At 42.7% G+C, this 27653-nt stretch overlaps 1 protein-coding gene across 1 annotated transcript; it reads right to left on the bottom strand.

Moving 5' to 3' along the window:
- Nucleotides 1–14154: 14154 nt before the first annotated feature.
- On the bottom strand, nucleotides 14155–17736 carry LOC147425116 (serine carboxypeptidase-like). The gene is made up of 9 exons (XM_086499631.1): nucleotides 17325–17736; nucleotides 16955–17126; nucleotides 16735–16854; nucleotides 16527–16667; nucleotides 16285–16435; nucleotides 15751–15842; nucleotides 15396–15657; nucleotides 15097–15230; nucleotides 14155–14926 (listed from the first exon to the last, which is right to left on the bottom strand). The coding sequence occupies exons 1-9, from the start codon at nucleotides 17702–17704 to the stop codon at nucleotides 14759–14761; spliced, it is 1620 nt and encodes a 539-aa protein (XP_086355757.1). The 5' UTR covers nucleotides 17705–17736; the 3' UTR covers nucleotides 14155–14758.
- Between the last annotated feature and the right edge of the window lie 9917 nt (nucleotides 17737–27653).

Here is a 27653-nt window from a genome sequence, read left to right as displayed (position 1 = left end):
TCATGATGTGTTGAGTAGCGCTCTATGTTCTGGAAACACATTTGCTGTAAATCCAGATGCTTTAACCAACACCAAAGATGTGGATTCCTATCTGGTCAAGTGTGTTGCAGAAAAGGAGAAGGTGGAGAAGGGGTACATTGATGAATGGAGCAATGTAATTGACAGAGGCTCATATGTTGTGCAAGGACTGTATTACAAGCAATTGGATGCATACACCTTCAAGCTAGACCACAAGCAGCCTATCGTCCACCTACTTTCACATCTGGTGCGATGTGTCAAAATACCCATGGAGCACGTCCCAAGGAGAAGGCAGGTGTACACAATCACTCCAGAAAGCTATGAAGCAATCTGTAATAGCATGCCCTTCAGCTTTTAAGTTGTATCCACTAGATTTTCTATATACCACTTTGCTATAAGGGTATGCAGTTTTATTATAAAGTTGGTCAGCATGCTAACTATCAAACTGTTTACATTGATTGCCAATCTGTAATAGCATGCCCTTCAGCTTTTAAGTTGTATCCACTGGATTTTCTATATACCACTTTGCTGTAAGGGTATGCAGTTTTATTATAAAGTTGGTCAGCATGCTAACTATCAAACTGTTTACATTAATTGCCAACATGCTAACTCAAACTGTTTACATCTTGTGTCAGCATGCTAACTATCAGACTGTTTACATTAATTGCCAACATCAAATTATTTACATAGGGTTCAATTTTACAATGACAGTCACTGCCCCAAAAACCCTTAAGGCCTCCTCAGAGGGCACTTGTAGTGACCGGGTTGTCCCCGTTGTTTGTCTTCTTCCTGCTTCCTCTTTTCTTTTCTCTCTGCTTCCTCCTCTGCTTCTAGGTTGGCACTATGCTGCTCACTTTCTCTTCTTTCCCTCTCCATCTTTTCTTTCTCTCTTTCTACTTCTAGGTCAGCTTCCCGCTGTTTGCGACGAATTTCTTCCAGTCTTTTAGCCTCTATATCCCTCTTTTGAATGTCAAGCAAACGTTTGGCGACTGCATCAGAAAACTCATCTGAGCCTGTCTCAAACACATTATCAGCAACATATGCTTTCCGATCACCCGTTTGCAGCCAAAGAAAAAGGCAGGACTTCAAAGTTTCTATAAGGAACTTTTCCCTCTGCTCAGCACTCTGGTGCTCTAGACTGGGAGTAACAAGCCAAGTTTGTGGTGGGTTCTGAAACACTTTATAGAAGCTATTATCGATTATAAGTGTGTTTTGCGCGTTGTACCCCGGAGTGTGTTTCCAGAACAAGGATAAGTCTTTCATAAACACAGGTTTTCTCTGGATCTGCCAGGATTGCTTTGTACAGTGCGCTTGAGCAAAAAACCCAGTAATCTTTGGCACCTGCTCTTTAAAAACAGTACGGCAAATACTCATGACTTTACTATGGAGGCTTGTGCTCCATATAAACACATTAAAGAATTGCAGGTACCAGTCCAAAAAAAAATGGTTGTCCTTGCGACAGAACACCTGCTTATCAAGTACATCGTATTTCAGCATTTCATCTGCATATGCCGGGGGCTTTTCACCAAAACGAGGCTCTACCACTGCCACCAAAAGACCGTTTAGGTCCAGCACCAGAGCCCTTTTTTCATCACATAAACGCTTAGGCACCCATATTAGGTCTGATAGAGGATACCATTCAGCAAAAATAACCGGCCCACTTGGGTGCACATAATTTAGGCGCTCAATAATACTACGGGCAAGCTGTGAATATCGTTCAAGGAATTTTTCAATCTCCATTTTCTGTCTCCTTAACTGCCTGGCTTTGTGGACTCGCCATCTCCGTAATTTCTGCCATTGCATGGCCGCAGTTGCATTAGGCATGACGATTAATGCCTGTTTCTCTTCCTCTGTAGGGAAACTGCGATACGAAATGAACAAGTTTAAAAAAGAAAAACCGCAAAAATTACAATGAACTATTACAATGAGCTGCTGCTCAAATTTATATTGCACAAAAATACATTTTCATTGGAAAACAAAATGCGTGTCTGTTACAATACGCATTTGGGTTTCAAAATGGTCTAGCATATACAGTGAAGGGCACAACTGGGTAGGGAGAAATAAGTCTTAACACAATTTTTTGCAAGCTCTTGAGCGGGTGGATTTCTTTTCACCTTTGGAGCTTTCAGCCTTGTCCGAACCACAGGCTGTGCTTGCAATGTCTTTGGGTACCTCTTCAAGGCCAACTTTTCTTTTCAGCTGAGCTTTACGCAAAAAACCCTCGAGAGGGCTATTTTCACCAACTTCTTGCTCATCTTCTATGTTGTCATTCTTCAAAGTTTCCCCTGAGCCACTAGCCACTATCCACTATCTACTGAGAAGCTTCTGCTTTGTCAGTTGCAGCAGGCATCGCTGGCACACGAGGCACACGAGGAGCCATGACAAAAAAAATCATCTTCTTTTTCATCTTCTGAGTTCTTGCTCACATCACCGCCTTCCTCAGTTGTTTTCATGCTTTCATTTGGCATCTGCTGGGATCCCTCATCCACCCCTTCACTCCTTGCATCCAGCTCAACACCCTTCTCCGTCGAAGGGTTATCACCTGTATCCAGCTCATCACTCTCCTCGATCGAAAGTTCCTCCATTACAGCCTTTCCCTTGCCCTTAGTGTCATTCACACTTCCCACATCACGGAGGGACTGCCCCAGGCCTGCAACAAAAAACGTGGATTAAGACTCATATAAGCATGTCATGTATGCTAGAAAATGTTTGATATGTCGTGACTATGTGTGCTGGCATACATTGGAATCCATTATGCTGACAAGCCCAGTATGCTAATTTGAATTTCTGAGTATGATAACTAGCATATCCAATATGCTAGTTTGCATCTGGAGATGGTAGCTTAGTTACTAGATTGCCATTATGACAAACTTACTCTAGTGTGTACACTGAGCACAAGTATGCTAATTAGCATACAAGATATGCTAATTAGCATATTGGGTATACTAATGAGCATACTGGGTATGCTAATTAGCATACTAGATATGTTAATTAGCATACTGGGTATACTAATGAGCATATTGGGTATGCTAATTAGCATACTAGATATGCTAATTAGCATACTGGGACTGGTGGTAGCTAGCATACAAGGACTGTCTTCAGTATGCTAATCAGCATATCCAATATGCTAATCAGCATACCCAGTATGCTAATCAGCATATCGAGTATGCTAATCAGCATACAAGATATGCTAATTAGCATATCCAGTTAACACACTAAATATTCTAATTAACACACTGGGTATGCTAATTAGCACACCCTGTACAATCTTACCAAATGTTGGTGTGATTGGATGTCTTTGCCCTGTGGGTTTCCAACACCATTCTTTTGGTATCCTTTGCTGGCAGGTCACAGCTCTACATTTTGTCGACAAGGAGCATGCAGCTGCAAAGCAGAGAAAGTGGTAGCTATGCCCACAGGACATCTTGACCGTGGCAGAGATTCCCTTTACTTCAAGTGGCAAACTGCAGCCACTGCACGGGTTGATCATCGTCCCATCGCATACCCCTTCTATACTTTCTATAAAAGTGCCCATAGCCATATTACACAGGGCAGTGGGAATGGAGGAGCCTTGTAGCATCTTTCTCATGTGCATTAGGAGCTGCAGTTGACCTTCACATGCATTCACTTTTGCTTTCATAACCTCCACATTAATCTGCACACCAAAAAAAAGAGGAGCATGGTAAGTACATAGGTTTTTTGTGCACACATTCCAATCATACGGTAGATGCATAAAAGTCACGCACTTACACGCTGACAAGTTGAGTCAGCAACAAGAGTGTCCTCACTGTCAGGAAATGCCAAACCTTCCAATGTCTCTTTAAATGTCTCTATTTTTACTTTACACTCTATTTCCCTCTTTGCATCCACGTTGTCGCTCTGTAGTAACCTCTGTAATTCATTTTCATCATCGTGAAGCTTTTGTCTCATAGCAAGCACAATTGGGGTGACCCTAGCATTGCTTGCTTGGACAACCCTCGTAGCTTCAAAGTCTGATTTTGCAGTTAGAAGATGTTCTTTAGCATCTTGCAGTTGTTTGCTGAGAATTTCAGAGGCAGCCTTTATGTGCTCCAAATTCTCAATGCCAAAAAATGACAGGCTTTCAGCCTGCTGGTGAGTGTTGTGGTGAGGGATGGGTGTCTCCTTGGTATCCTCCTTCATTTCAGCTTGCGCCTCCTCGATGTTTAGACATACATTGCGCATCCTCCACTTTTCGACATGGGCCTCGTAGTATCCTTTCTCTCGGAGGTCCTGCAAATGCTGGACAGCGAATTCAGCCCAATTGAATTGCATGGCTGAGCTACTTGCAATTGCCGCCGGGTTGAATTCTTTTACAAACCCCTTGGCGAATGCAGAGTTGATCTCCATGTCTGTTGGGGGCTTCTAGTACACCTTGTAATGCAGCTGCATCACCTAGTCAAACATATCAGTACGCAAACAACTGCATTTAATGCGATAGTGACTACGATTCTTTGACTCTGAAAACACTGAACCACTCCACATCACTAATCTGATCCCACCTCACTAGTTTGGGGTTGGCACCAGCTTGGCACTAGCCAGGGAGAGGCCATGAACATCATTGAACTCTTCTGCTGTAATACAGAACTTGCTCTGTACTGGGACTGTAAACTTTGGAGCTTTCCATTGGCATGCACACCCCCAATGTCACAAGATTAGCAGTAGGAAAGTGCATTATTGAGCACTTCGTTCCAATTTCAAGGTTCAAATCAAACACTGGTTTGTGCTTCTTGAGCCAGACTTCGACTTGAGCGATTGTATTTCAAGTGACTATTCACAAGATGTCCTACTGCTAAAGCCGACATCAAGGGACAACTCTCCAGCCAAGACAGCACCAGCTACTATCCTCGCAAATCATAATGACGTAGAGAGAGAGAGAGATAGAGAGAGAGTACCTGAGTCATCCTTCCCCTTTGTATGCAAGGTCTTTGCCATTGGGGATGCTGGGGAATCAGAGAGCTTCACCCTTTTTTGGGGCGGAGAAGAAGCAGCAGAAAGTTCAGGGGTCGACTTTGTTTTTGGTTATCTCTTACCTCTGGCCCCTGCGCCCCTCTTACTTCTGGCCCCTGCGTCCCGCTTCTCTCCATGCATGTTGACTGGCCCACTCCGCTTCTCTCCACGCATTTTGACTGCCCCACTCCCCTCAGAGTAACACTACGTAAATGGTCAGGAAAGTGGATTCAGGGTGGTCTCCCTATTTTGAAATATTTGATGGATTCCCACACGTTTGAAAAGTTACACTCTCATTATGCTTACAAGATATGCTTGTTGCCACATGATAACTAGCACAAAAAGCATGACAAGTTAACATGCTTATACCCACAAGTTACTAGGCCATTAAATGTTACATTGGTATCAGAGCACAAGGTTTCTCTTATCTTGCTCAAGAAGGAGGTCCTCAAGCTAGCTATAAATGGTTGGTATTATTAATTGCAATTGAGTAAGTAGAATAGGATTTTTTAGCCTGGCAGTGTGTCTGCCTTTGTGTAGATAATGGGGCATCACCGTCGAGAGCTATGGTCTTAATAATGGAGTCCTACGGGGCTTGCCTACAGCTTAACCACTGTTGAGCTATTGGAAGCTTGATAGGAGCGGGTGCTATTTTGGTGTTGAAAGACCCTCTCTTCTATTCTTTGCAATTAATGGTATTCGAGCCACGGGTACAATAGCTTGGGGGCCTTTATAAAGGGGTAAAGAGGAGTAGCAACTAGGGCTTCAAGTGCCAAAGTACACCTAAAAACGTTTACACCTAAAAGTTGTTAGAATGGCGGACAATAGTAAAGAGAGTGAAATTAATGCTGATAGCTTTGATTTTGCTAATGAGCAGTCTACTAATGACGCCCCTATGCTTGTTAACTACCTTGTTTCCATGCTTCAACAAGCCATGGGCAATCCATCCCTCCAAAGTGAAGTGCAATGGCAGCTTCGCGATCATGGGATTCTCCAAACTCCCCACCATGACAAGAGAGTACATAGGAAGCCTCCTTATGAGACTTCCAAAAGAGGCCTCTCTCCGATTCGGGAAGAAGAAGAGGATCCATACGAAGGGCTAAAAAATTTGCTTCTTGATGATGCATCTCCTTCCCAAAGGAGAACTCAAGAGCCCCCACCAAAGGAACGAGTGAGTATCATGCCACCTTGGCGAAGATGGCTCCAGGAAGACGGTAGGCAAAACGCTCGCTCTCCATCACGTCCTAAACGGAGAAGACCATCGCACACTTCTCCACACCATAATTCAAAGAGGGATGACAAAAGGCAAGAGAAGAAAAAGGCGAGAAAGAGGTCACCCTCTTCTCCATCTTCCTCAAATTCTTCATCTTCTGAAGAAAGCGATGGTGCAACTTTTGAACCATCAAAAAGAAGAGGCCATAAGAAATCCTATGGCGCATGGAAGAGATCGTCCAAGCTCAAGAAATTCAAAGAGGGAGAAAAGAGCATCTCTTTCCTTACCTACGATGGCACCTTTGGTGCTACAGACAAAGTCTTGGCTTTCATCCAACAATTTGATGCAGCATTTGGAGATGAGGGCTTCATGGAGTCCTCTAAGCTACACCATGTAGCTATGCACTTTCAAAAGTTCGTCAGGCAATGGTGGTCTAGTCTACGGGCCAACGTTGAAGCTCCACGAACATGGAAAGCTTAACGAGCTTCCATCATGAAGCTGTTTTTGGCCACTGATGCCAAAGAGAAAGTACTCATCAAATGGTGAAACATGAAGCTCTCTCCCTAAAATCCATTCGCAAATATGTACTCAAAGCCACTGTCTTCAAAAAATTGGATTTTGGAGAGCAAAAACAATAATTTTGTGCGGGCTTAACTGAAGAAATGGTGGAGTATGTCAACTCCCAAAGGCCACGCACCATATCTGCGGTTATACACCATACTATGGTGGCTTCTCAAATTAATTTCCAAACAGGGGCTAAGAGAAATCTTAAGCCCACGGAAAATAAGGGTTCCAATGAGCCTAAGGGGAAGGATAGTGTCCAACAGTCTCCTAAGGGCAATTCCAATAACAACAAAGCTAAGGAGAAGGGAGTTTACAATGTCTCTCTGGAAGATTTTGAGTGTTATCGCAAGGATAACCATTGTTTCAAGTCCGACGAGCAAGGGCATGTGTACCACGCTTGTCCCCAAAAGAACACCCACCATGAGCCTTCAAGAGCTACCTTGGTCGAAATCCAAGAAGACGAAGCTCACCACAAAGGATCTCCTCTATGCCATGCTTGGGAAAAGGTAAGAGAACATGATGCATTTATTCTCTTTGACCCTGGTTCTACTCACAATTTCATATCCACAGAGTTGGCCACCAAGCTAGGCATACAAAGCTTACGAGATGGGAGATGTCCTACCCGTAGATGGTGCTTGCAAGGGGCAAGAAGCTTCAGTCATTCCCTTATTCGGGAAATTGAGGCTCCATGTCCAAAGCTATGTGGACAAAGAAGAGTTCTTTATCTCTCCTCTCAAGCATGAAGATGTAATCCTAGGGGCACCATAGTTTGATCGCATGGCTGCCAATGTTAAATTCCCTGAAAAAAAAATCTACTTTAAGTACAGGAAAAAAATATGTACATAGATGCTAAGGAGTTGGGTAACACCATACCCATTATACATACGCAAGCTTTCAATAAGTCAATAAAGAGCTCTATTTCCGTGTGCATGATTTTTGTTAAAGATTCTCAAAATGAACCTAGTGCTTTAGCAAAAGAAAAAAAAACAATCACAAGGAATTAGAGTTATCCAATTTTATCAAGGGGTTTCAAGATGTTTTTATTGACCACATCCCTTGTGAACCACCTCCTAAACGAGGCAATGATGACCATGCAATTGAACTTCTTGCAGAAAGTTCATCGCCTAATAAACCTCCTTATAGATTTTCTCAAGCTCAACAAGAGGAGATTATGCGGCAAGTGCATGAGTTAGTTGAGAAGGGCATGGTTAGGCCTAGCTCATCTCCATTTTGTTCACCCAAGCTACTAATGCAAAAGAAAGACGGCACATATCGTATGTTTGTCGACTATAGAGTATTAAATACGATCACTATCAAAAATAGGTTTCCCGTTCCACGGGTAGAAGACCTATTTGATAAGCTACAAGGGTCGATCTACTTTAGTAGAATTGACCTAAAAAGTGGCTACCATCAAATAAGGATAGTTGATCAAGACACTGTAAAGATCGCAGAGCCACCTCAAGAACCAACTATTGAAGACCCACCCGAGATCGAGGACCAAGAAGAGGTGCTGCAATGCGAGTCCATTCTCCGACTTGAAGACAAGGTATTAAGAGGCAGTAAGACTATCCGACAATATCTTATTAAGTTTAAGAATTATCCTTTTGAAGATGCTAGATGGATGCAAGGCATGCAATTAAAGGATAACCTAAACCTTGTCAATGCTTACAATGCTTCCCTAGAGTAAGCAAATGTACAAATGTTTAAAATGAAGAAAGTTTTTTGGTCTTATAAGGCTCTTTTTTTCTTTATTGTGCACAGTGTGAAGTAGTATGCATGCTTAGAATCAAGTTTGTTGAGACGACGTCTTCCAAACACCAAGTAGAGCTTGTCACTCTACTATGAAAACAGACATGCTTACGATAGCCTTAGGCTCTCGAGCGCCAAATGGATTAGTCATCCAATCTGGAACGATGTCGTAGGGTAAGATAGGGATCCTCTACCCACTAGAAAAAGGACTAATGAATAGGCTTTATCTTCTCTATCCCATAGGCGAGGACGACGATGATTTCAAGAGAGAGGTAATGTCATAATAACTAATATCTAATTCTCCTAAATGATTTTCTCATGTTAAACTGATCATTTAATATATGAAAGTGCCAGGGGCGAAAAAGCTAGAATATTGGTTAAGCTGGCAGACCGACCACATAAGGGATCCAAAGGAGAAAAAATAGGGATCCAAAGGGGGGGCCATCTGCAAAAGAGCAATGTGCAACAATGGGCTCCAAAGACATAAGGTTCAACCCATTAAGACTTCCAAAATGCTAAGGTTCCAAAATTCAAAGGTAAGTCCAAATGGTCAAGCTTAGTGAAATTGGATGCTTTGTGAGTGTACAAAAAGTCTTCAAGTGGTCCTAGATTGATGGGGCGAGCCCTTTTAGTAGGGGATGAGAGAGAAACACACACACACACACACACACACACACTTATGCAAGCCCCTTTACACAAAGGGAATAAGGGACACATTTCAGCTCCCTAGCCCAGTTGCCGCCAAGGTGCACTCAAATCCTATTGGATGGCCATAAAGGTGGACCAATGAGAATTAGGCTAGAGTACCTTTAGTTTAATTCATTTAAAAACACTTAATAAAAGAACCAATAAGAATTAAGCTCTCTAGAAGACTATTGGACAGTCTCTCAAGGGTCCAATGAGCATTCAGCAGCCCACCAATGGCTTGTCTACTTCCTATTGGCCAGAAGACAATGAGAGTTTAGTTGCATTTTTTAATACCTAAAGATCTTACAAAAGGGGAAAGAGGGGCACATGTCACAAGGCTATCACTTATGTCTCTTAATTCTTATCGGCTAAGCTTGGAAAGGTCCAATGGGAAGCCAGTAGGAGGAATTAGTAAGAGGGGTCGACCAAGATGAGAGAGGGGGCTGATTTGTGAAGGTATTATCACACACACACACACACAATCTCATGTGTGAATCAAGAAGACTCTCTCTCTCTCCTTCTCAAGCTTTAATGGAAAGCTCATTATCTACTCCAAGCTTGGAGAAGGGAGGCCTACACCAACAACTCTTGGCTTTGTGATGCAATAACCAAGCTTCATTGCATGCTCATCTCCTCTACCATCTCCTCAATAGCTTAATTTCTCTCTCTTTTGAAGTATGTTCATGCCGATCTAACTAGGTGTTATGCTTTTTGTTGCTCTCTCCACCAAGCACTCTTGTTATGCTCATTAGCAATCTATTCTAATGAAATGTTCACTATGTTCATGCTATTTTTCGCTACACACAAGTTACTAGGCCATTAAATGTTACAAAATACCCCCAATGTTTTGACATTAATTCCAAAAATGCCCCTCAAATTCTCCAAAATTCCCAAAATACCCATGGTTGTGAGATAAAATTTCTCCAAAGATTAAAAAATTTGTAACTTTCCATAAGAAGACTGATTGTCTATCAATCCAAGATGCTAGAACTAGAATTTGAGTTGGTTATGTGGCTTTGGAGATGAATTGCTTCATTATTTTTAGACATTATTGCCCTTTTTTGCGAGATAGTTAGTGACAAATTACATGCTCTATGTCTTTGAACTGGTTTAAGCCAGATGTAGTCCTAGTCATTTTGTAAAAAATTTGCTCTTCTAATATAAATTTCATCGCACTTAAGGTAATTTTAAAAAAAAAGAGGCAGCTCAATTGTCAAAAAGGAATAAAGACAAGAAAATCTTGAACAATCCAACCAAAATAGATACAAGGGTATTTTGCGAATTTTTGAAATTTGAGGGGTATTTTGGGAAGTTTCCCAAAAAATAAAAAGACATTCTTGCAACAAAAACAGATAGAAAAAAGAGAGATAAAAAAAGTGGAAGAGAAAGAGAGATTTGACACACAAAAAAAAGCATCCTTGCATTCAAAACGTGCTACTCTAGAGGAAAACTCAAATAATCAATTCCATCTTTTTCTCTTGCATATGCACACACAGACACCCGTGAGGAGTTCTCTCTCTCTCTCTCTCTCTCTCTCTCTCTCTCTCTCTCTCACACACACACACACACACACACACAGATCGAAGGCGGAGTGGGACAAACCAACCAAGAAGCTTGTTTGGCCGACTATATTAGATAAATGTAAGCCTCTATCAAGATGTAATCCACTAATCCTACAATGTTTGCATCTTAAAAGCGTGCCATGTGTAATAGTTGACATGGGTAGAGTGATTCTTGATGACGTTCTTGATGACACTATTTTGAAGGAGGCAAGGTCCCATGATACCAAGCCTATTGTTTTGGAGAGGTAGGAACAATCTTAAGGGACCTCAAAGATCTATCCAACAAGTTCCCGACTCAAGCTCTCTCATTGATGAGAAAAATGGTTTAACCAATATAGCACACTTAAGGTGATAGAGAGGAGGCCAAATGGCAAAAGGCAAGAAGCCTTGAATTATCTAGAGGTAGAGTTTTTCAATTACATAGCTCCATTCAGAATAGATTTTAAATTGCAAACAAGTGATTTGGTTGATTTATGATCAAACAGTATGAATTATGGCTACCCTCTGGAGAAAGTTTGTAGGTAAATGCTTTCGAAGAAGAGAAGATAGATGGGTGGGTTGAGAGTGAACGAATCCATCAAGTCTGACATCAGTATCCAAGAACTCTCAATTGATCTCCTTCTATTTGGCCTATTGATTGTTGGGTGTAACCAATACTCGAAGCACAGAGAGAGAGAGAGAGAGAGAGAGAGAGAGAGAGAGTGAGTTAACGTACTTGAAAGTCAAATCTGACCAATGGGACCAAATGAACCATGTCTCATGCTCAACATCGAGTTGATCAATGACTCCCAATGCTTGAGGATTGTGGATATGAGGGTTCATGGAGATTGTATTATCATATTCGAAGGTCAAATATGACCTATGCAACCAAGTGCACCATGTCTCACACTCGATGCCGAGTTCCTTTAATAACTCTCAATGCTATGAGGGTGGCAAATGAGAGTTGGCTAGAAGGGAAAGGTATGTAAGTAATAATATGGGTTGAAAATGTGATAAAGCGCTCAGCACTCAAGTAGGGTATGATAGTCGGACTCTTGACCTTGCAAACAGCATACTATGCTGTCAGAGGTTTTGGATAAGGGAATTATAGGCTCAAGGATGTATGGATGTGTACGACCTTCTCTCTCATACAAGAACATGTTTTGATTGGCAATATTTCTTAGGCCATGATACATTGGTTTTGTGGGAAAGTATCATTCACTCTAGGGTTCAATGGTGCAGCATGTAGGTAGACATGGACGCTAGACATGGAAAGTATCATTCACTCTGGGGTTCAATGGTGCAACATGAAGATAGACAAACACATGGTGCACACACACACCCACGCTCGCCGTAGCATTGAGAGAATTTTGCAGATGCAATAGATGTGAATAGAGATCGTAGAGATTGAGAACCAATAAGTATGGGCTCACTTACCGTGATGATTCCGCATTTTGTGTATTTATCTTGGAGAATGAGTTCATGACATGTGCATTTAGAGAGAGAGAGAGAGAGAGAGAGAGAGAGAGAGAGAGAGAGAGAGAGAGAGAGCAATTCTCTAAGGACACTAAACTTCTAGGTGATTCATTGGAGTGTGAAGGGGATGGATACTTCAAATTGCCAAAACATGTCAAACCCTACTGCTAAACCAACGAACTCACTCTATTGAACTATGGTGACATGTTCCATGTCTAGCACTCTATCTCGATCAAGGCCTAGGTTGGCAACTAACGAGAGGTAATGGCACCTCCAAGCGCACAAAGCATGTCCAATGTATGTTGCTAAAAGAAGTGAAGCCAACATATTTAGCTATAGTAGCATGATGACACTCAAGTTCTCTCTCTCTCTCTCTCTCTCTCTCTCTCTCTCTCACACTCACTCACACACACACACACACACACAGCCCTATGTTTGAGGTAAGATAAAATCACACTTTTTGTTTCTTTGGGATCCAGATAGTCTGTGTGTAATGAGGCAATGATAAATATTCTCTCTCTCTCTCTCTCTCTCTCTCTCTCTCTCTCTAATAAAAAAAAGCAAAATGGTATAACGTGTATCACCCAAATGTGGTAGATTGGTTATGCCACTTCCCCCTTGAATAACAAGTCTTAGTTCAACTCTCCTGGTCACATAGGATTTTTAAGGTCTTGAGTTCAACTCTCCTGGTCACATAGATGTTTAAGGTCTCTTGGGATAGTTTCTTACGACTATAAAATTCTCCTCTCTCTCTCTCTCTCTCTCCCCCTCTCTCTCTTTGAGATCTATAAGTATACATCGAGAAGTGAGATACCAACATTTCTTTTAGTAATTAATTGCGAGCTTTTGTACAAGGGATAAGTATATTCAAATGACATCATAAGAACCATAAATATAGAATTTTCAACTAACAGCTGTCTACAAACTAGTGCTTTGCTATGATATTTTACTATCTGCAAATTATTGCTTTATGTATGACTCAGTTTAACCTTGAGCCGTTAAAAAAAACAATCAACCAATTGAAGGAAGGGGAGGAGGAGGAGAAAATCCACTTGGAGAATTTAAGAAAACATTCTTTTTTAAAATTTCCTGACCCTAAAGGGACTTGTGAAATCAACTTTCTTGAACAATGCGGTGCATACATGCAACTCAAAACTTATCGAAACCGGCAAAGACAAGAAATGCAGACGTATAGTAAAGATTCCCGCAACGTTTAAAACGCTAAAAATTGAAGTTCTATGGAAGAGGGCTAATAGATCGCTTTTGCGGAAGATGAGAGAGATCATGTGCATGAAGCTGCCATGGCGGTAGCCTCCGTTATTTCAAGCTACAAGTTTTTTCCCTTGCACAAGTTTTCATGTGCGCACTCTTTTAATGACGTAGTGGTGTGTGTGTACAGTGTTAGAAAAAAACCGGGGTATAAAGTGTCAGGGGGGAAAGGGGCCTGCAATGAAACCGGAGCGCACTGATAGCACACTAGGGTTCACGTTGTGGCCTACTTGACAAGTGGCTTGGAAAGCACATAGCTTCAGAGTGTGGCTGAGTTTCATTCCAGTACGGTGGAGACATTCTGTGCGTGATATTCCGACATACGGTGTGCTTATTGGGAAAGCCTTAAATCGGTTGGCATCATGCAGATCACGCATGCTGATTTGGTTTGGCAAGCATCTAATGATTGCAGTGTAGATTACGGCAGATAATGGCCACTAGATAAGACGGCCAGGATCAACAGCCCCCTGACCGCCGACCTTGACGATGGGAACAATGAAGTGATTCTTGGAACCTTACTGCTGGTGCTTGGATCGAGCTTACCCATTTGCTAATCATATCCCACATGCTTCTATATTCTTTCCAGTGCCAAATGGTTTCTCGCAGGGTTTTTGTACCAGTAAATTTATTAACCTCTTTTTGCAGGATTTGCATATTGCCATTTCGTAGTACAAGCCCAATTGAAGATGGATTAGTTGATCAGAACTCATCATTTCATTAGCCCTTAGTTTTCATATTCCTTTGCATATAATTTGAAGAAAATTGTAATTAAAAGCTTTTTACTGTCCTCTCTATATCTAAAACTGCTGGAAACAATTGTCTCAATTTGGAGTATAAATACAAATGGACATGTACATATGCCATATCCATTTCACATCACTCGGGGGCTTGAGACCGTTTTGGGTTTTTGCTCTTCAATGCTTCTACAAGGAAGGATTTACTCCTCCATATCACCGCCACTGCTATAACCTGCATAACATTGTGGGTAAGTTTCCAAGTAGTATATAGTGAGGAATGTAAGCCACGGAAGAGCATTGCTATGCTCTACCATGGCTTTCATTTGCCACCGTATTTTGCTTGCCATGCAATCTTTCTATAGATACTTGGCAAGCAAAAGCGCTCTTCTGCTGCCTACATGTCAGCCATCTAATATCATTGTGTTTCACCCGACCTTTCGTCAACGTCTCCAAATGTCTAGCATTTTTCCTCATCCAACAGCCTTCGCATTTTCCATTGCATATGTATCCCACAATCTAACCTGCCACTACTTATCTTACAAGCTTTGGTGACCTGCATTTAGTGCACTAGCTCTTTCTCGCAAAAGCCCAAAACTCTTGCTTACACTACCATCTTCCAAAGACAAGCCTCTTGTCCACCGCCGCATCATTTCTAAAGCCGCTTTTGGTTGATCCATGGGTACCATATGTCCAGCATTATACATCTGAAAAAAACATCATAATATAATCCTTTATATCTAGTCTGCAAATGCACATGGCATCACCAGCACAAGAACACAACAAGCAGAAATAGAGGTGCAATGCAACATGTGCAAATTTTTGCATGAGCTTGGGGTACAGGTACAGAAAGAGTGGATACAATCCACACAATTACCTTCATAAAAGAGAGGGCACCATAGCTTTTCACAGCTGCAAACTCTTCCCCATTAACCATGAAGCTTGTAAAATTCTTCTCAACGAAACCCTGTTGGTCTGACCAGTTCATTGCTGACACCCATCGGAAATTGCCTGCACAAATTAAACATGAGAAATTCCAAACGACTTGCCGTCGACTATTGACCATCGAAGACATGGAAGAGCTTGAATGTGATGTTTCGGTGACACAGAAAATGCGATCGCATTAAATCTATTGACACAGGTTTAAAATAATTGTCAGGTCTCGAGCACACTCACCAAGCCAGTTGCAGACCAAGTCATACTCTCCTGCGTAGACAAGCACTTGAATGTTATTTTCAAGGAGAGAAGGAATGCCCTTCTCAGCATTCCGCATCCAGTCAAGCATCATGGCGTCGTATACTGACGAGCTGCATGCTACCCACTCATAACCATCAGTAATCCCAAGGGTCTCTTGCACGTCGTCACTGTTCAGAAAGGTTGTTACATCCGAAAAGTCGTAACATAAACTTCCCTCACACTCCTTCCGAATATCATAGTACTGTTTACAATCATCCACAACCAATAGTCAGCTTCACCTTCTCTTCTCAAGATGGAAACTTCGTCTAAAAAATTTTACTTTAAGAAGCTTTACATTTGTGTTTCCCAGTAGCGAGATCACGGAATCGAAAATGCGATTGCAAGCTAGATATGCTGCAGCGCAAGCTACTCCTCCCCCTTCGGATTCTGCAGGATCAACATCACACATATCAGAAAAAGCAATATTCCTCATACCAATTAAATGCACTCCTGCACACATGTTTTATGGCATTTGTTTATGATGCACTAGTATATACGATATGGTTAAGTGGAATGCTATGTCAATTTTCATTTAGATTCTTTCTCAAGATCTAATGGAACTCGATTCTCTCTCAAGATCTAATGGATGATATTAGTTGCACATGGAGTAGACTCTTGTGTGCCCAAGTCATATCATCCATAAATCTTGGGTGAATCCAACAATAAAGATTGCATTTCACCTGTCAACCATACCATTACAATAAAGATTGTGTTGGACCTGTCAACCGTGCCATATATATTAGTGTATCATAGATAAATACCATATCATGTGGGAACATAAATTCTAGAGAACCTGCAATTTAACTCCAAGCAAAAATATGAACCTTACCGCACATATTCAAGCTGGTTTTACAGACCGCAAAGCGTTTTTCAATTCTCTTGTAGGCAGTATCACCTATCAAGCCCATCTGTAATGCATAGTCAGAATAGGCCTTATATTGTATGTCTGGCTGTGTAAGACCATTCCCCATGGCAATACCCTGCAAGTATCAAGCAGGAACAATAAAAATCCAGACCTAAGAGTTGAACCTACACCTTTCGTGCTAGTATCAGCCGAGCTAGCTCACACACCTTTAGGTTAATGTAAGCTTTTCCTTGCGCATTATACTCTTGAATTCGAGTAGCCAAAGCAGGTATGTAATGTCCAGCATACGACTCTCCGCTCACAAAAAAGTCCAGACTCCGATATTCTGGATGATAATTTAAGAATACCTGTTGTAGACAATCCTGTTTGAGAACAATCTATTCCAATGGTTTGAGATGTGCGGCTTGTTTGTACCTGCGTAAAGTCGTATAAATCTTGACTAACACCGATCTCATCATGGCGAATATCTCTGTAATCACTCGTGTAGCTGAATCCTGTCCCGACAGGTTGATCAACAAATATAATGTTGGAAATCTGAAGCATAATGAAGGCTCGTCAGTGCAACCAAAAAGATTTAGAACAAAAAGCGAAATGGAAGTAACTGACTCAAATCTGGCTGTGTTTCAATCTATACCTGGTCCCATCCATAGTCATTCCAAACCAGTGTAAGGTTGGAAGTGATGTAGAAAGGGCCGTTTTCGTAAAATAAAGCCAGCTCACTACCACACCCTGGACCGCCAGTAGTCCACAGCATCAGAGGATCGTCGGTGTTGTTACTGCGGGACTCGAAGAAGAAGTAGAACATCCTGAAGAGGGAAAATTGCCTTTCAGCATTACAAAACTGCACATGCCTTTCAGCATTACAGAACTACACAAATACAGCCTTTCTTGATGCTCCACAAATCACAACTAATGAAGCACTGTGCCAATCGCAGTACCATGTTTACTTGATATCAAACTACTTCATACGTGCACAACAACCAGCAAAGACAGCAGAAACGCACTTGGCCGAATACGTGCCGTTGAGGACGAAGTAGCCCGCACGCATGCCCAACTCGTCGACACTCACAACATCCTCATCTCCATTCAAATAGGCCTCTTTGCTCATTACCTTGAGCATTGTGCGTTTCTCCTGCAAGCGTGGCACCGCTGATGGGGCAGAGGTCAAATCGTGCCCCGGTGAGGGGTGCATTTCAGTGGGTATGAGGTTAAGAGCTCTGATGAGCTTCTCCGCAGGGCCGGGAGAATGGACTTCCTGCGCAGCGCCATGGCGAGGGAACGTAAGTTGGCGGCAATGGCAGGATTCAAAAGAGAGAACGACAAGGAAACAGAGGAGTGAACGACCCACATGAAGGAAGAGTGAAATGTACAACATTCCTGCCATCGCTTTTGAGAGAGAGAGAGAGAGAGAGAGAGAGAGAGAGAGATGGCCCAACACCTTGTGTATCTGTGTACCAGGAAAGTCATGTGTTAACCCAATACTTTGTATTGCTTTCTCATCTTTCTTGGCGCCACCTGTGCACGAGCAGTCCCACGTGGATGCCCCTCAACGCGCGGATTTTGTTAGGAAAATTTTGTGCTGTTTCTTGCTCCTTGCGCCACCTGCTGCACTCACAACCTCCCTTTTTTTCTCTTGTTTAGGCTAGACCATGCTACAGAGTCCATTTTCCGCAAGGCATCTCAAGGGTTTTGCACTAGTCGCAGCAACCCGGAGGCTAGCACACACTACATTAGTGAGGGGTCACGAAAAGGATCCACGATTAGGGAGACGAGCTTGCACGACCTTATTACGGTGGGTCTCGCTCGCTCTTTTCAACGGGCCTCTACGCGACCATCAACACAGTCATTTGCAAAGGCATGGTGGGATTATCAACCTCATTGTTTTATTTTACCTTATTCGTCAACTTTTCATGCTAAGAGAAAGAACCTGCTTATCACATCCCAGGCCGCTATAACCGGAATCTCCCTGCAAGATTGAAGATCCCTACAAGATTGAAGACACAACCCCCATACACTTCTCATTTGGGGTTGTTTTGATGTCATTTGCCACATTCAAACTCCCCACTTTGTGTTCAGGCCAGCCTCTTGCCCACTCGGTGCTCCAGCTTTCTTAATGTGATGCTCTATAGCCATATCGAGCCATCAAAACCATGCATAAAATATTCATGAAAATGGAGGCATAGTAGAGAATCGGCCATGCGCGCCTCCTCGGTCTCAACGTCCAAACCGATCTGCCACACAATAGACTGCTCTTGGGCAGGTATTGCGATAGAATTTGCAGGGATCCATGCTTTCACGTCCGTCCCACATACATTAATGTCCACCATAACCATTGGGCTACAGTCCGTCGTTTGCGAACAACACCTTATATGGCTAGCCCATTGTTCGTATCTGTCAAAAGACTCACAATATGGTAGCTCCTTCCATTGCACTACAGCTATTGTTGTCAGCCTGAATATGCCTGCCAACTCTCTTGCCACCATCCTCATCCTCTTGCAGCTGACCATACTGCCCTTGCAGCCCATCCCACCACCCTCATTTGTCAGTTTAGCCTACATTTGTGCCCCCCAACAACCCTCCCCTTATGTGCCACTACAACCATAAGATGTCACGTTTTGCATCACCTTCACCTATGGAGCCTCCTCACAGGTCCATGTGTCCTAGTACTTCACAAACTTTGTGAAACCCAAGGCTACAACAAAGCACAACCAACATTCTTGGACTACCTTCTGTTGTTTCTACACATCTGACTCTCTCTCATCAATAGCACATGGAGTCCAATGTTTGAGCTTGCTGGAAGTCAATAGTGGCAAAAGAGAATAGAGGTGCTAGCATCTGAGGATTGAGCTTGCTCCAAGAGCCTCCACTGTTGCTTTCTAGAGTTGAGATTGCTGCGAGAACCACTAGTCACCATCACACAAGGTAGTCACTGTCACACAAGGTGGACACTAGAGACAAGCATGAGATGGCATGGACAACAGCCTAACCTTTGCGGTGCAAGGATGATGCAGCAAGCTAATGACGAGGGGGTATGCAAGATGAGCAGTAAATTGTAGGGCAGATGAGGTGAAGAGTGATACCGTTGTTGGTGAATGATGATAAGGTTTGAGTGGGTGGCATTGAAGCAGGAGAGAGAGAAAGAAATTGTTGTTTCGAATGCCAAATGTAGCATGGAATGGAGCATGGATAGAGTGAAGGTCACTGCCCAGTTTAGTAGGCAGTGGCTTCATTTTTTTGACTTGGATTTTCCTTGTTGTTCGCAATTTGTCACACGTGGCAAAGGACTCCCACTGCCATTATGGAATAGTTTTAGATATGAGAAATGTAAAAGGTAAATTGACCATGTTATAAGGTTTTTACATTAAATTTCTCAAAAAATTGAAGGTCTTTACACTAAATTTCTAAAATTTGCAGGGTTTCTCTCCACCGAATGTGGCTAGAGGATACTTCCATTTCAAATTTGCTCCATATTAGAATAAATTTCTTGAAATTTTGAAGGCTTTACACTAAATTCTCAAAAACTTGCCGCGCACTTATAGATTGTTGTTGTTGTTGTTGTTGTTGTTGTTGTTGTTGTTGTTGTTGTTGTTGTTGTTGTTGTTGTTGTTGTTGTTGTTGTTGTTGTTGTTGTTGTTGTGTGTGTGTGTGTGTGTGTGTGTGTGTGTGAGAGAGAGAGAGAGAGAGAGAGAGAGAGACGTCTGTGTGACTGTGTGATGTCTGCAAGAGGAAAATTGATCATATAAGAAATTTCTTGAAATTATGAAGGTTTTTCTCCAAAAAAATCTGCACTTATGATGTGTCATAAGCGAGAGAGAGAGAGAGAGAGAGAGAGAGAGAGAGAGAGAGAGAGAGAGAGAGAGAGAGAGAGAGAGAGAGAGAGAGAGAGAGAGAGACGTGTGTGACTATGTGTTGCATTGCAACGGTGCTCGAAAAAATATTTTTCCCAAAGACTTGGCAAACCTACATATGAGAAACTTTAATTTGGAGGTAAATTGATTAATGAAAAGTTTTAACACTAAATTTCTCACCTTCAAATTTCAAATTTTCACCTCATTTGCACGTAAAATTCAAAATTTGTAGGTGGGATTACACTAAACCTAGGTTTTTTTTTGGGCACTAATAATTGCTAGAATTGGAGCTGATATCTTTTAGATAGCTGATTCCAGTGTTAGAAGTTTACAGCTACTAGTGATGTGTTAGTTCAAACAGTAGACTAAACAAAGAAATAGAAACTGAACTGGAATACATCTACTGGAATGAGAACCAGACTGAAGTACTGAGAATGATATTCAGATTCAGATTCAGACTCAGAGAGAATGAGGACAAAGTATGTATGACTGGAACATACTGTATTGCTATATTTGGGATTATAGATGAAAGATTACAATGAAGATGATGTAGCTCAAGAACAACTTAGGGCTAAGGATTATGAATCAAAAGCTTAACAGAGGTATAGCCGACAAATGACTCAATTCATGCCCGCGACTTATGCCAGCCCGATTACAATGTAGTGGGTCCTATTTATATGCTTTGGGAATTATTGTGGTAACTCCCGTGGTAATTACTGACTGATCGACTGTGCGTCTCACAGGAGCCGGTTCCCACCTAGTGAGACTGTCTCAGCCATCTACTCCATTCTTGAATTTTGGCAAGATTCCAAAATTTCTGAGAAAAAAAATCCACCATTTGATTTTGCTGGAAAGATTGCCATACAAAGATTGCGAGAGGCAGCTGAAAAGGCCAAGGTAGAGCTCTCATCATCTACACACAGTGATATCAACCTTGCAACTGAGAAGAAGGAAAAATCCTTGACCAAATTCTGAGATGGAACTACCCAGTATCCTTCCACTGAACCCGCTTCCATTTACCCTTTGTCCTGGATGGCATCTGAGAAGTCCCAGTGCCAGCATTCTCCTTCTGAATGAGTCTGTAAATGGCCTCTTGCTCAAGCTGATCCCGCCTTTCTGTGGTCATCTCCATTTCATAAGGCGTGAGAGGATGATAGGTTTTGGTGTCGGGATCATAGAGCGTGCTTTTGCCTTTGGTGATCCTATTTCTGGCCATTTTGTGACAATGCGAGGCTATATGGATCCATCCTTCCGGGAGAGGCTGATTGGTTTTGATCCAAGCTTCAAAAAGAATCTCAGCCATCTCTCTATACTGTGGTCCCAGGCCTGGTTTAGCTGTAATGTCCTTTTCAGGCAGTGTAGAGGACTCAACAGTGAGTTGCAGCAGTTGGTTGGTAATCTTAGTGAGGCCTCTGATCTGAATTTTCCACTGGCCCATACACAGTTTGATCCTCTGCACCTTCTCTTTCAGCTCCTAGAAATCATTCAGTTGGAGAGCTTCATTGAACAACGTTTGCCAAGTTTTCCATTCCACAGTCAATCGCTCATACTAATCCTGAAGTTCATCAGTAATCCTAAAATATGTGAGCCGATCGACTGGTTCAAGATGTTGAGGGCAAAGTGCTGGAAAAAATCTTGGCAACTCTGCCTCTCTTGGCAACTCTGCCTCTCTTGCTGGTAAAGCATACAAGAGAAGTGGGGAATCAGGCACAAATTCTAAGAAGTTAATGACAGCCTGGTTCTCTTGCTGCATCATTTTTTTGGTTACTCTAACCAGCTGAAAGAGTCTGCGGAGACCAGTTGCCTGTTCTCCCACTGACATTCTAGTTTGAGGTCCCTTGCTGGTGGCAGTTTGGTCTTCAAGAATGGTCCGCACCCTTTGATCTTGAACTCCCCTAACAATCTGCATTTGCACTAAAACCTCTTTCAATTGATTCCTGACATCCTTCATGCATCTATATGTCGGCTTGTTTCCTAGCAGAAGCTCTAATTCCATAGCCAGAGAGCGACAATCTGCAGTAGACTGTCATAGCCAATGTGGATTTGTTACTCTCTCTTCAACAGTTAGTATCCATTCAGGCACCCTTTCCAACAGTTGTATTGTGTTGTGATGCGCAAGTAATTGGAAGGCCTCTTGATCATAGAAAGCAACTGATTTCCAATGCTCAACCATTTCCCTGGCTCCGACATACAGTCTCGCTGAAAGCGTTCCAGATCAGAGATAAGATCATCAGCCTCCAGATACCGCCTGGTTACAGGAGCCTGCTGATGTCTCAATCTCTTGTTCAACGTGATGAGTTGTAATGAATGTTTCTCATCACCTGCTGGTCCCTCAGTCACAGCTTTGCTTTTCCCTTTAACACCCTTGTTGTGTTGTGACTGGTGTGTCAGTAGACTCCCAGTGTTGCTGGGTGTTGCTCTTCTGGCTGTTGATTGCGCGACTACTGTCCTTCATGCTGGTCTGGTTGGTCTGCCTGTGGGTGACTGATTTCCTCCAGTTGGCCATGTACCACCAGTACCAGATCCTGGAGGTGGAGATGGAGGAGAGGCATCATCATCATCATCATTATGCCCTTCGTCTAGTTCATCCTCCTCCTTCTTTGCTTCTTCTTCCTTATCCTCATCTTCTTCAATGGTAGTATGATGTTCAATGTAATCAAGGATAACTTGATTTGTCAGAGCACTGTTATATTCAGTAACTTTATTTTTCAAATCACTCTGCATCGTCTCAATAAGAGACTTCAAGTTATCCATATTGAAAACAGCATTGCCTGATGGATTCAAGATCTCGGCTAGGTTATTATAGATATATCTTTCTGTTAGGGTGGGCTTCAGAGCATTGTGGCGGAGTAGTAAAGAGTTGAACTCAACTCGCTTCATACTTAGCATGGTTTCGAACCTATCAGCAGCTCGTTGTGCTTCATCCTTTTCTTCCTGCATGGTCTGCATCTCAGACTCTATCTTGGCTAGCTTACTTTGTAACTGCTGAATGGTCCTGTCTAAGTGAGCTTCAAGGAGAGTGTGGTGTAAGTTCTGGGATGCTCTCACTTGCTCCAGCTTTTCAATCTGCTCCTCAACCTCCCTTAATTCAGCTTTTACCTTAATTATTTCATCTTCTGACCTTGCAGCATCCAGCATTTGTCCCATACAATTGACAATAGTATCATCATGATTACTGAATGAGTATTGAACATCCATCATTAACTGTTGTTGGGTCAGAATCAGTTGGCTCATAGACTGTCTCACAGGAGCCATATAAGGTAATGCAGCATAATCAAATTTCTGCAACAGGAGATGTTCCTTGAGTGGATGAGTTTACAGTTGCTGTAACCTGTATTTCTTAGTCAAGTGCAATGCTTCTTCACTGTATGGGATGGAGACTCGACCCAGTGGATTTGGAGGAGCTGGGCCTTTGCCCTTATCAACCTGGTCTACTGATTTCTTAGGATTAGCCTTTTTGTCTGATCTTGGCCAGTATTGGTGGTTACTGAAATCTGGCCTGCTGACTGGATGATTCCACTAGTGGTCTGGTCAGTCTGTTGTTCAGTCTGGCTAACTGGAGTCCTTTCGATAGACACTGTTTTGACTTGACGTTCTAGCTGCTTCAGAAGAGCACTACTCTTAGTCAGTGTCATCCTTGGTTTCTTGAATTGCCAGGTTCATCTTGTTTAGCCTTCCTTTTCAAACCAGTAGGAGTTGACTGACTTTCTGATCTGATGACAAGTCGATATTTTTGGATATTGGAAACGGCTTCTGACTCCAAGCCATTCTCACCTGATCATGGGTGTCTGGAGCAGCTGCCCAGTATAGAAATTGCCAAACATACCAAGCCTTGAATACACTTTGAGATTTCAGCTTGGCAGTTTGCTGAAGCACATTGTGCGACAATATCTGGCAAAGATTGATAGAGACTTTGGAATCCAGTCTTTTTGCTAAAAGCATGGCAAAAAGTTTCTCTGACACATATGTCGGGTTATTCTTCAGACTCACAGCTTCAGCCACAAATCGATAGGCAAAGGGAGCTTCCAGTCCTGCAACAACTGGAATCCCTTGCGCAGTGGCTTTCCTTTTCCTCTTAGCAGTATCATCCTCCTTCAAAGCTGCACTGATCTGCTCTACAATTGCCACAGACGGCTTGGGCCCGTTTGTAATACGAAACACAAAAGAAATGCTTTATGGTGTGACAGACACTTTCTGGCCATAAATCATAGCACTGCCATCTTTAGCATTGAAAGAGTCCAAGACTTGCCTTATGATGGTTGTGTCAAACTCAATCCTTGTGGCTTGCAGAACCACACGCAAGTCCCACAGTTGGAGTAGAGACATAGCTTGCTTAGTAAACACATAACGCTGAATTGTGTTGTACGGGATGAGTGGAAGAGTTTCCTTTGTAGTAGTAATAAGAGCTTGGGTTTTGTCGATAGTGTCCTGCATCTTTTATGATAGTTTCCTCCTACCCATGCACCGTGAAGATGATGAAGCAGGTGAAGAAGAAGAAGACTTACTTGATTCTTCAAAACCGTACCCAGGTGTGGCTGGCAAAGTTAGACGACAATCCACTGTCTCCTCAGAGGATGAAGTTTGCGGCTGCAATGAAGATACTTCAGAGCTCGGCGATGGTGAGTGTGGACAACAAGAGGTAATCGTCGCGCAAGGGATTTGTGAGGAAAAAATCCTACTCGCTGTACTGTTATACGCGTTCGCGCCATAAAAGCTCCACCACTTATCGTTCCTAGACTTCTGTGCACCACAACTGACGTGGCAGACATGCATTGGATAATACTTTCACCCATCATTGAAATGATTACCACTGATATTCCATCTGACCGTTGGTCCCCTAAAAGACGTTGTCCCCACTATTTTGGTCTTGGTATCAGCCTGGCTTGGTCGCGCTGGTAATGGTCTGAAACAGGTTTTGGAACTGACTGCACATGAAAAAGCCCCAAGATAGCTGATTCTGGAATTTCTTGGTCTTCAGCACCCAGATCCTCAGTACCCTGTTCCTCGCAAGGCTCTCTACCTTCTGAATAATAGAGATTGATTTTAGCTCCATTATACACCCCTGGCAGCAGTAATCCAGATAGGTCTTTCAGTCTTACCGTGCCATTGGAGAAAACCCATTCCACTTCAAATGGTCCCGCCCAGGATATCTTTAGATTCGGCTTCTTAGGACCCAATCTGAACTGATATAGTAGTACCAGATCCCCTTTCTGAAATTCCCGGACCTTAATCCTTTGGTCATGCCAGTGTTTCCTTCTTTGCCGAACAATCTCCTGTTCCAGCATAGCCCGTTGTCTGAGTTCATCTAACTGGGTAAGCTCCTCTAGTTGCTTCTTAAGATTGTGATTAAAATCTAACCCATATTCTACAGCCATTCTGAGACTCGGAATAACAAAGTCCATAGGGACAACAACTATTATGGAATTGATATTTTATTATTCATTGCAGATGTGACAGGTGGAAAAGACTAGACCGAGCTAGGACTTTCCGAATGAAAACATATACATTGTACATTTTATTATTCAAGTGCTCTTTATGAGTTTTGGCCATTTATGACTGGCCGGCCAGTTTGTACTCACATTGACCATTCAAGAAATCTATAAATGAAATACATGCAAGAGGGAAATGGTGACTCTTGCACGAGGGGAGATTGCACCCAGTGTCTGTGTTATTCTTCTCACCTCTCCTCTCTTCTCTCTCGCCGTGCCGACGTAGCACTCCATTCTAGGAGGTGCGTCTGCACGTGCCCTATTGCTCTATCTTGCACTCTGTCTCTCTCTCTCTCTTCGTGTATCTCGCGATTATGCGTCTATGTGGTTGCCAGGTATGTCGATTAGTCTGTTCTATGGTTTGTAGTATGCTATTTCGGCTTTTGTAGGGAACTCCACACCTCCGGCTGTAACAGTGGTATCAGGGCGTAGGCTACGCTCCAAGACTGAAGTTTTTTTTTACAAGTAGCAACTAAGTGTTTTGTTTCCTTATGCTTGTAGATTTTGTTAATGGCTTCAATTTATAATAAAAAGTGTCGATTGTATGAGATAGATAACGATCTTTAGAAATTGTAGAGAATCCTTTCGTTATTGTCATAATATAGTGCTTATATAACTATGTTAATTAAACATATTAATAGAATAAATTAAATTTAATCTACGATGATACTCGAGGATGAGAAAGGAACATTCTCATCACCTCACAAGGTAGTAGCTCAATCACATCAAATTTTGCCAAGTTGCAGCAACCACGTAGCATAACCACATAGGTGCTCATGTCCGCCACTCCTTTCGTGCTATTGTAAACGTTCAATGACACATCCATCTTCCCAGCTTTGATAAGCCCTTACAATAGACAGTTGCGGGCATCTATTGACAGGTTGTTACCATACTCTGCTGCCTTCTCGAATTCCTTCAGCGCTTTATCGAGCTCTTCAGACATGCTGAGATTGATGACAAAAAGTCTTGATGTCTCTCAAGTAGGCATGCAACCTTCAGCCTTCATAAGCTCCACATGTTGATGTGCTCTGTCAACTCTTTCTCCTCTTTCTCATCACCTCACAACCACACACAGTGCAGTCGAATGCTCTCTCTCTCTCTCTCTCTCTCTCTCTCTCTCTCTCTCTCTCTCTCTCTCTCTCTCTCTCTCTCTCTCTCTCTCTCTCTCTCTCTCTCTCTCTCTCTCTCTCTCTCTCTCTTTCTCTCGTGTCGACCGCAGTTCAACTGCTCGTCTTCAACCACCCCCCTCGTTGTCATTGGCGCCCCCCACTGGACGCAAGTAGAACAACCCATGTAGCATGTCGTCACCAATACTTTAGTGGTGCCCCGTGCCCACCATGCAGCAAACCAGCCGCTTGCCACGCCACTTTACCCATGCAGTAGAGCAGCGCCGCCACCTTCTTTCCAAACCAGTCTTTTTTTATAGCCGCCAACCACACTCATGCAGATGACCAGTCAAACTCTCTATCTATCTCTCTCTCTTTGGCCGCCAACTGCCAACCGCTCTCCATGAAAAACTGCTACCGCCGACATCGGCTCTGCGCCACCAGGCTTCGTATGCAGCGCCCAACAGAGGTCCTGTCATAGCCACACAACGTGGAGCTTTCCCTCCCATGTAGCAGCTGCACCACCTGCAACCTCATCTCCTCTCTTCTCTCTTGACTTCCTACAGAGGTAGACATTGACGATGCTCTGCAGAGCCGCTGCAATACCTTCTCAGGCGACACTCGATGTAGAGCATCCTTGGACATTGACGAGCTGACGATTTTTTTTGTTTCTTTGAGTCTTTAAATATTGTACTTCATTTAAATTTGTACCCAGACATTGTATCACATCCAGCCTCAGATGTAATTTTCACCTTTTCAACACAGTTAATGTCACACTTCATTTCATTTCTTACCCATATCGCAAAGGGCGTGGCAATTGAAGAAGGGGCTCTGATAGTTTGAGGCGTCAGGCAGTGCGATTGTGTGGAGATTCTGCTTTTGATCCCATA

Source organism: Adiantum capillus-veneris, chromosome 25 (assembly GCF_014529385.1).
Source record: "Adiantum capillus-veneris isolate H3 chromosome 25, ASM1452938v2, whole genome shotgun sequence".
NCBI classification, from domain to species: domain Eukaryota; kingdom Viridiplantae; phylum Streptophyta; class Polypodiopsida; order Polypodiales; family Pteridaceae; genus Adiantum; species Adiantum capillus-veneris.
This window is presented reverse-complemented; position numbering and strand designations above follow the sequence as displayed.

Excerpts from the sequence above, each read along its gene's own strand:
- LOC147425116 (XM_086499631.1), bottom strand. The coding sequence starts at position 17,704 with ATGGCAGGAATGTTGTACATTTCACTCTTCCTTCATGTGGGTCGTTCA. Across the intron at positions 15,658-15,750 it reads CGCTACTGGGAAACACAAAT|TACTATGATATTCGGAAGGA; the intron begins GTAAAGCTTCTT and ends GATTGTAAACAG. Across the intron at positions 15,231-15,395 it reads CTTGGTCTGCAACTGGCTTG|GCAATTTCCGATGGGTGTCA; the intron begins GTGAGTGTGCTC and ends TAATTTGTGCAG.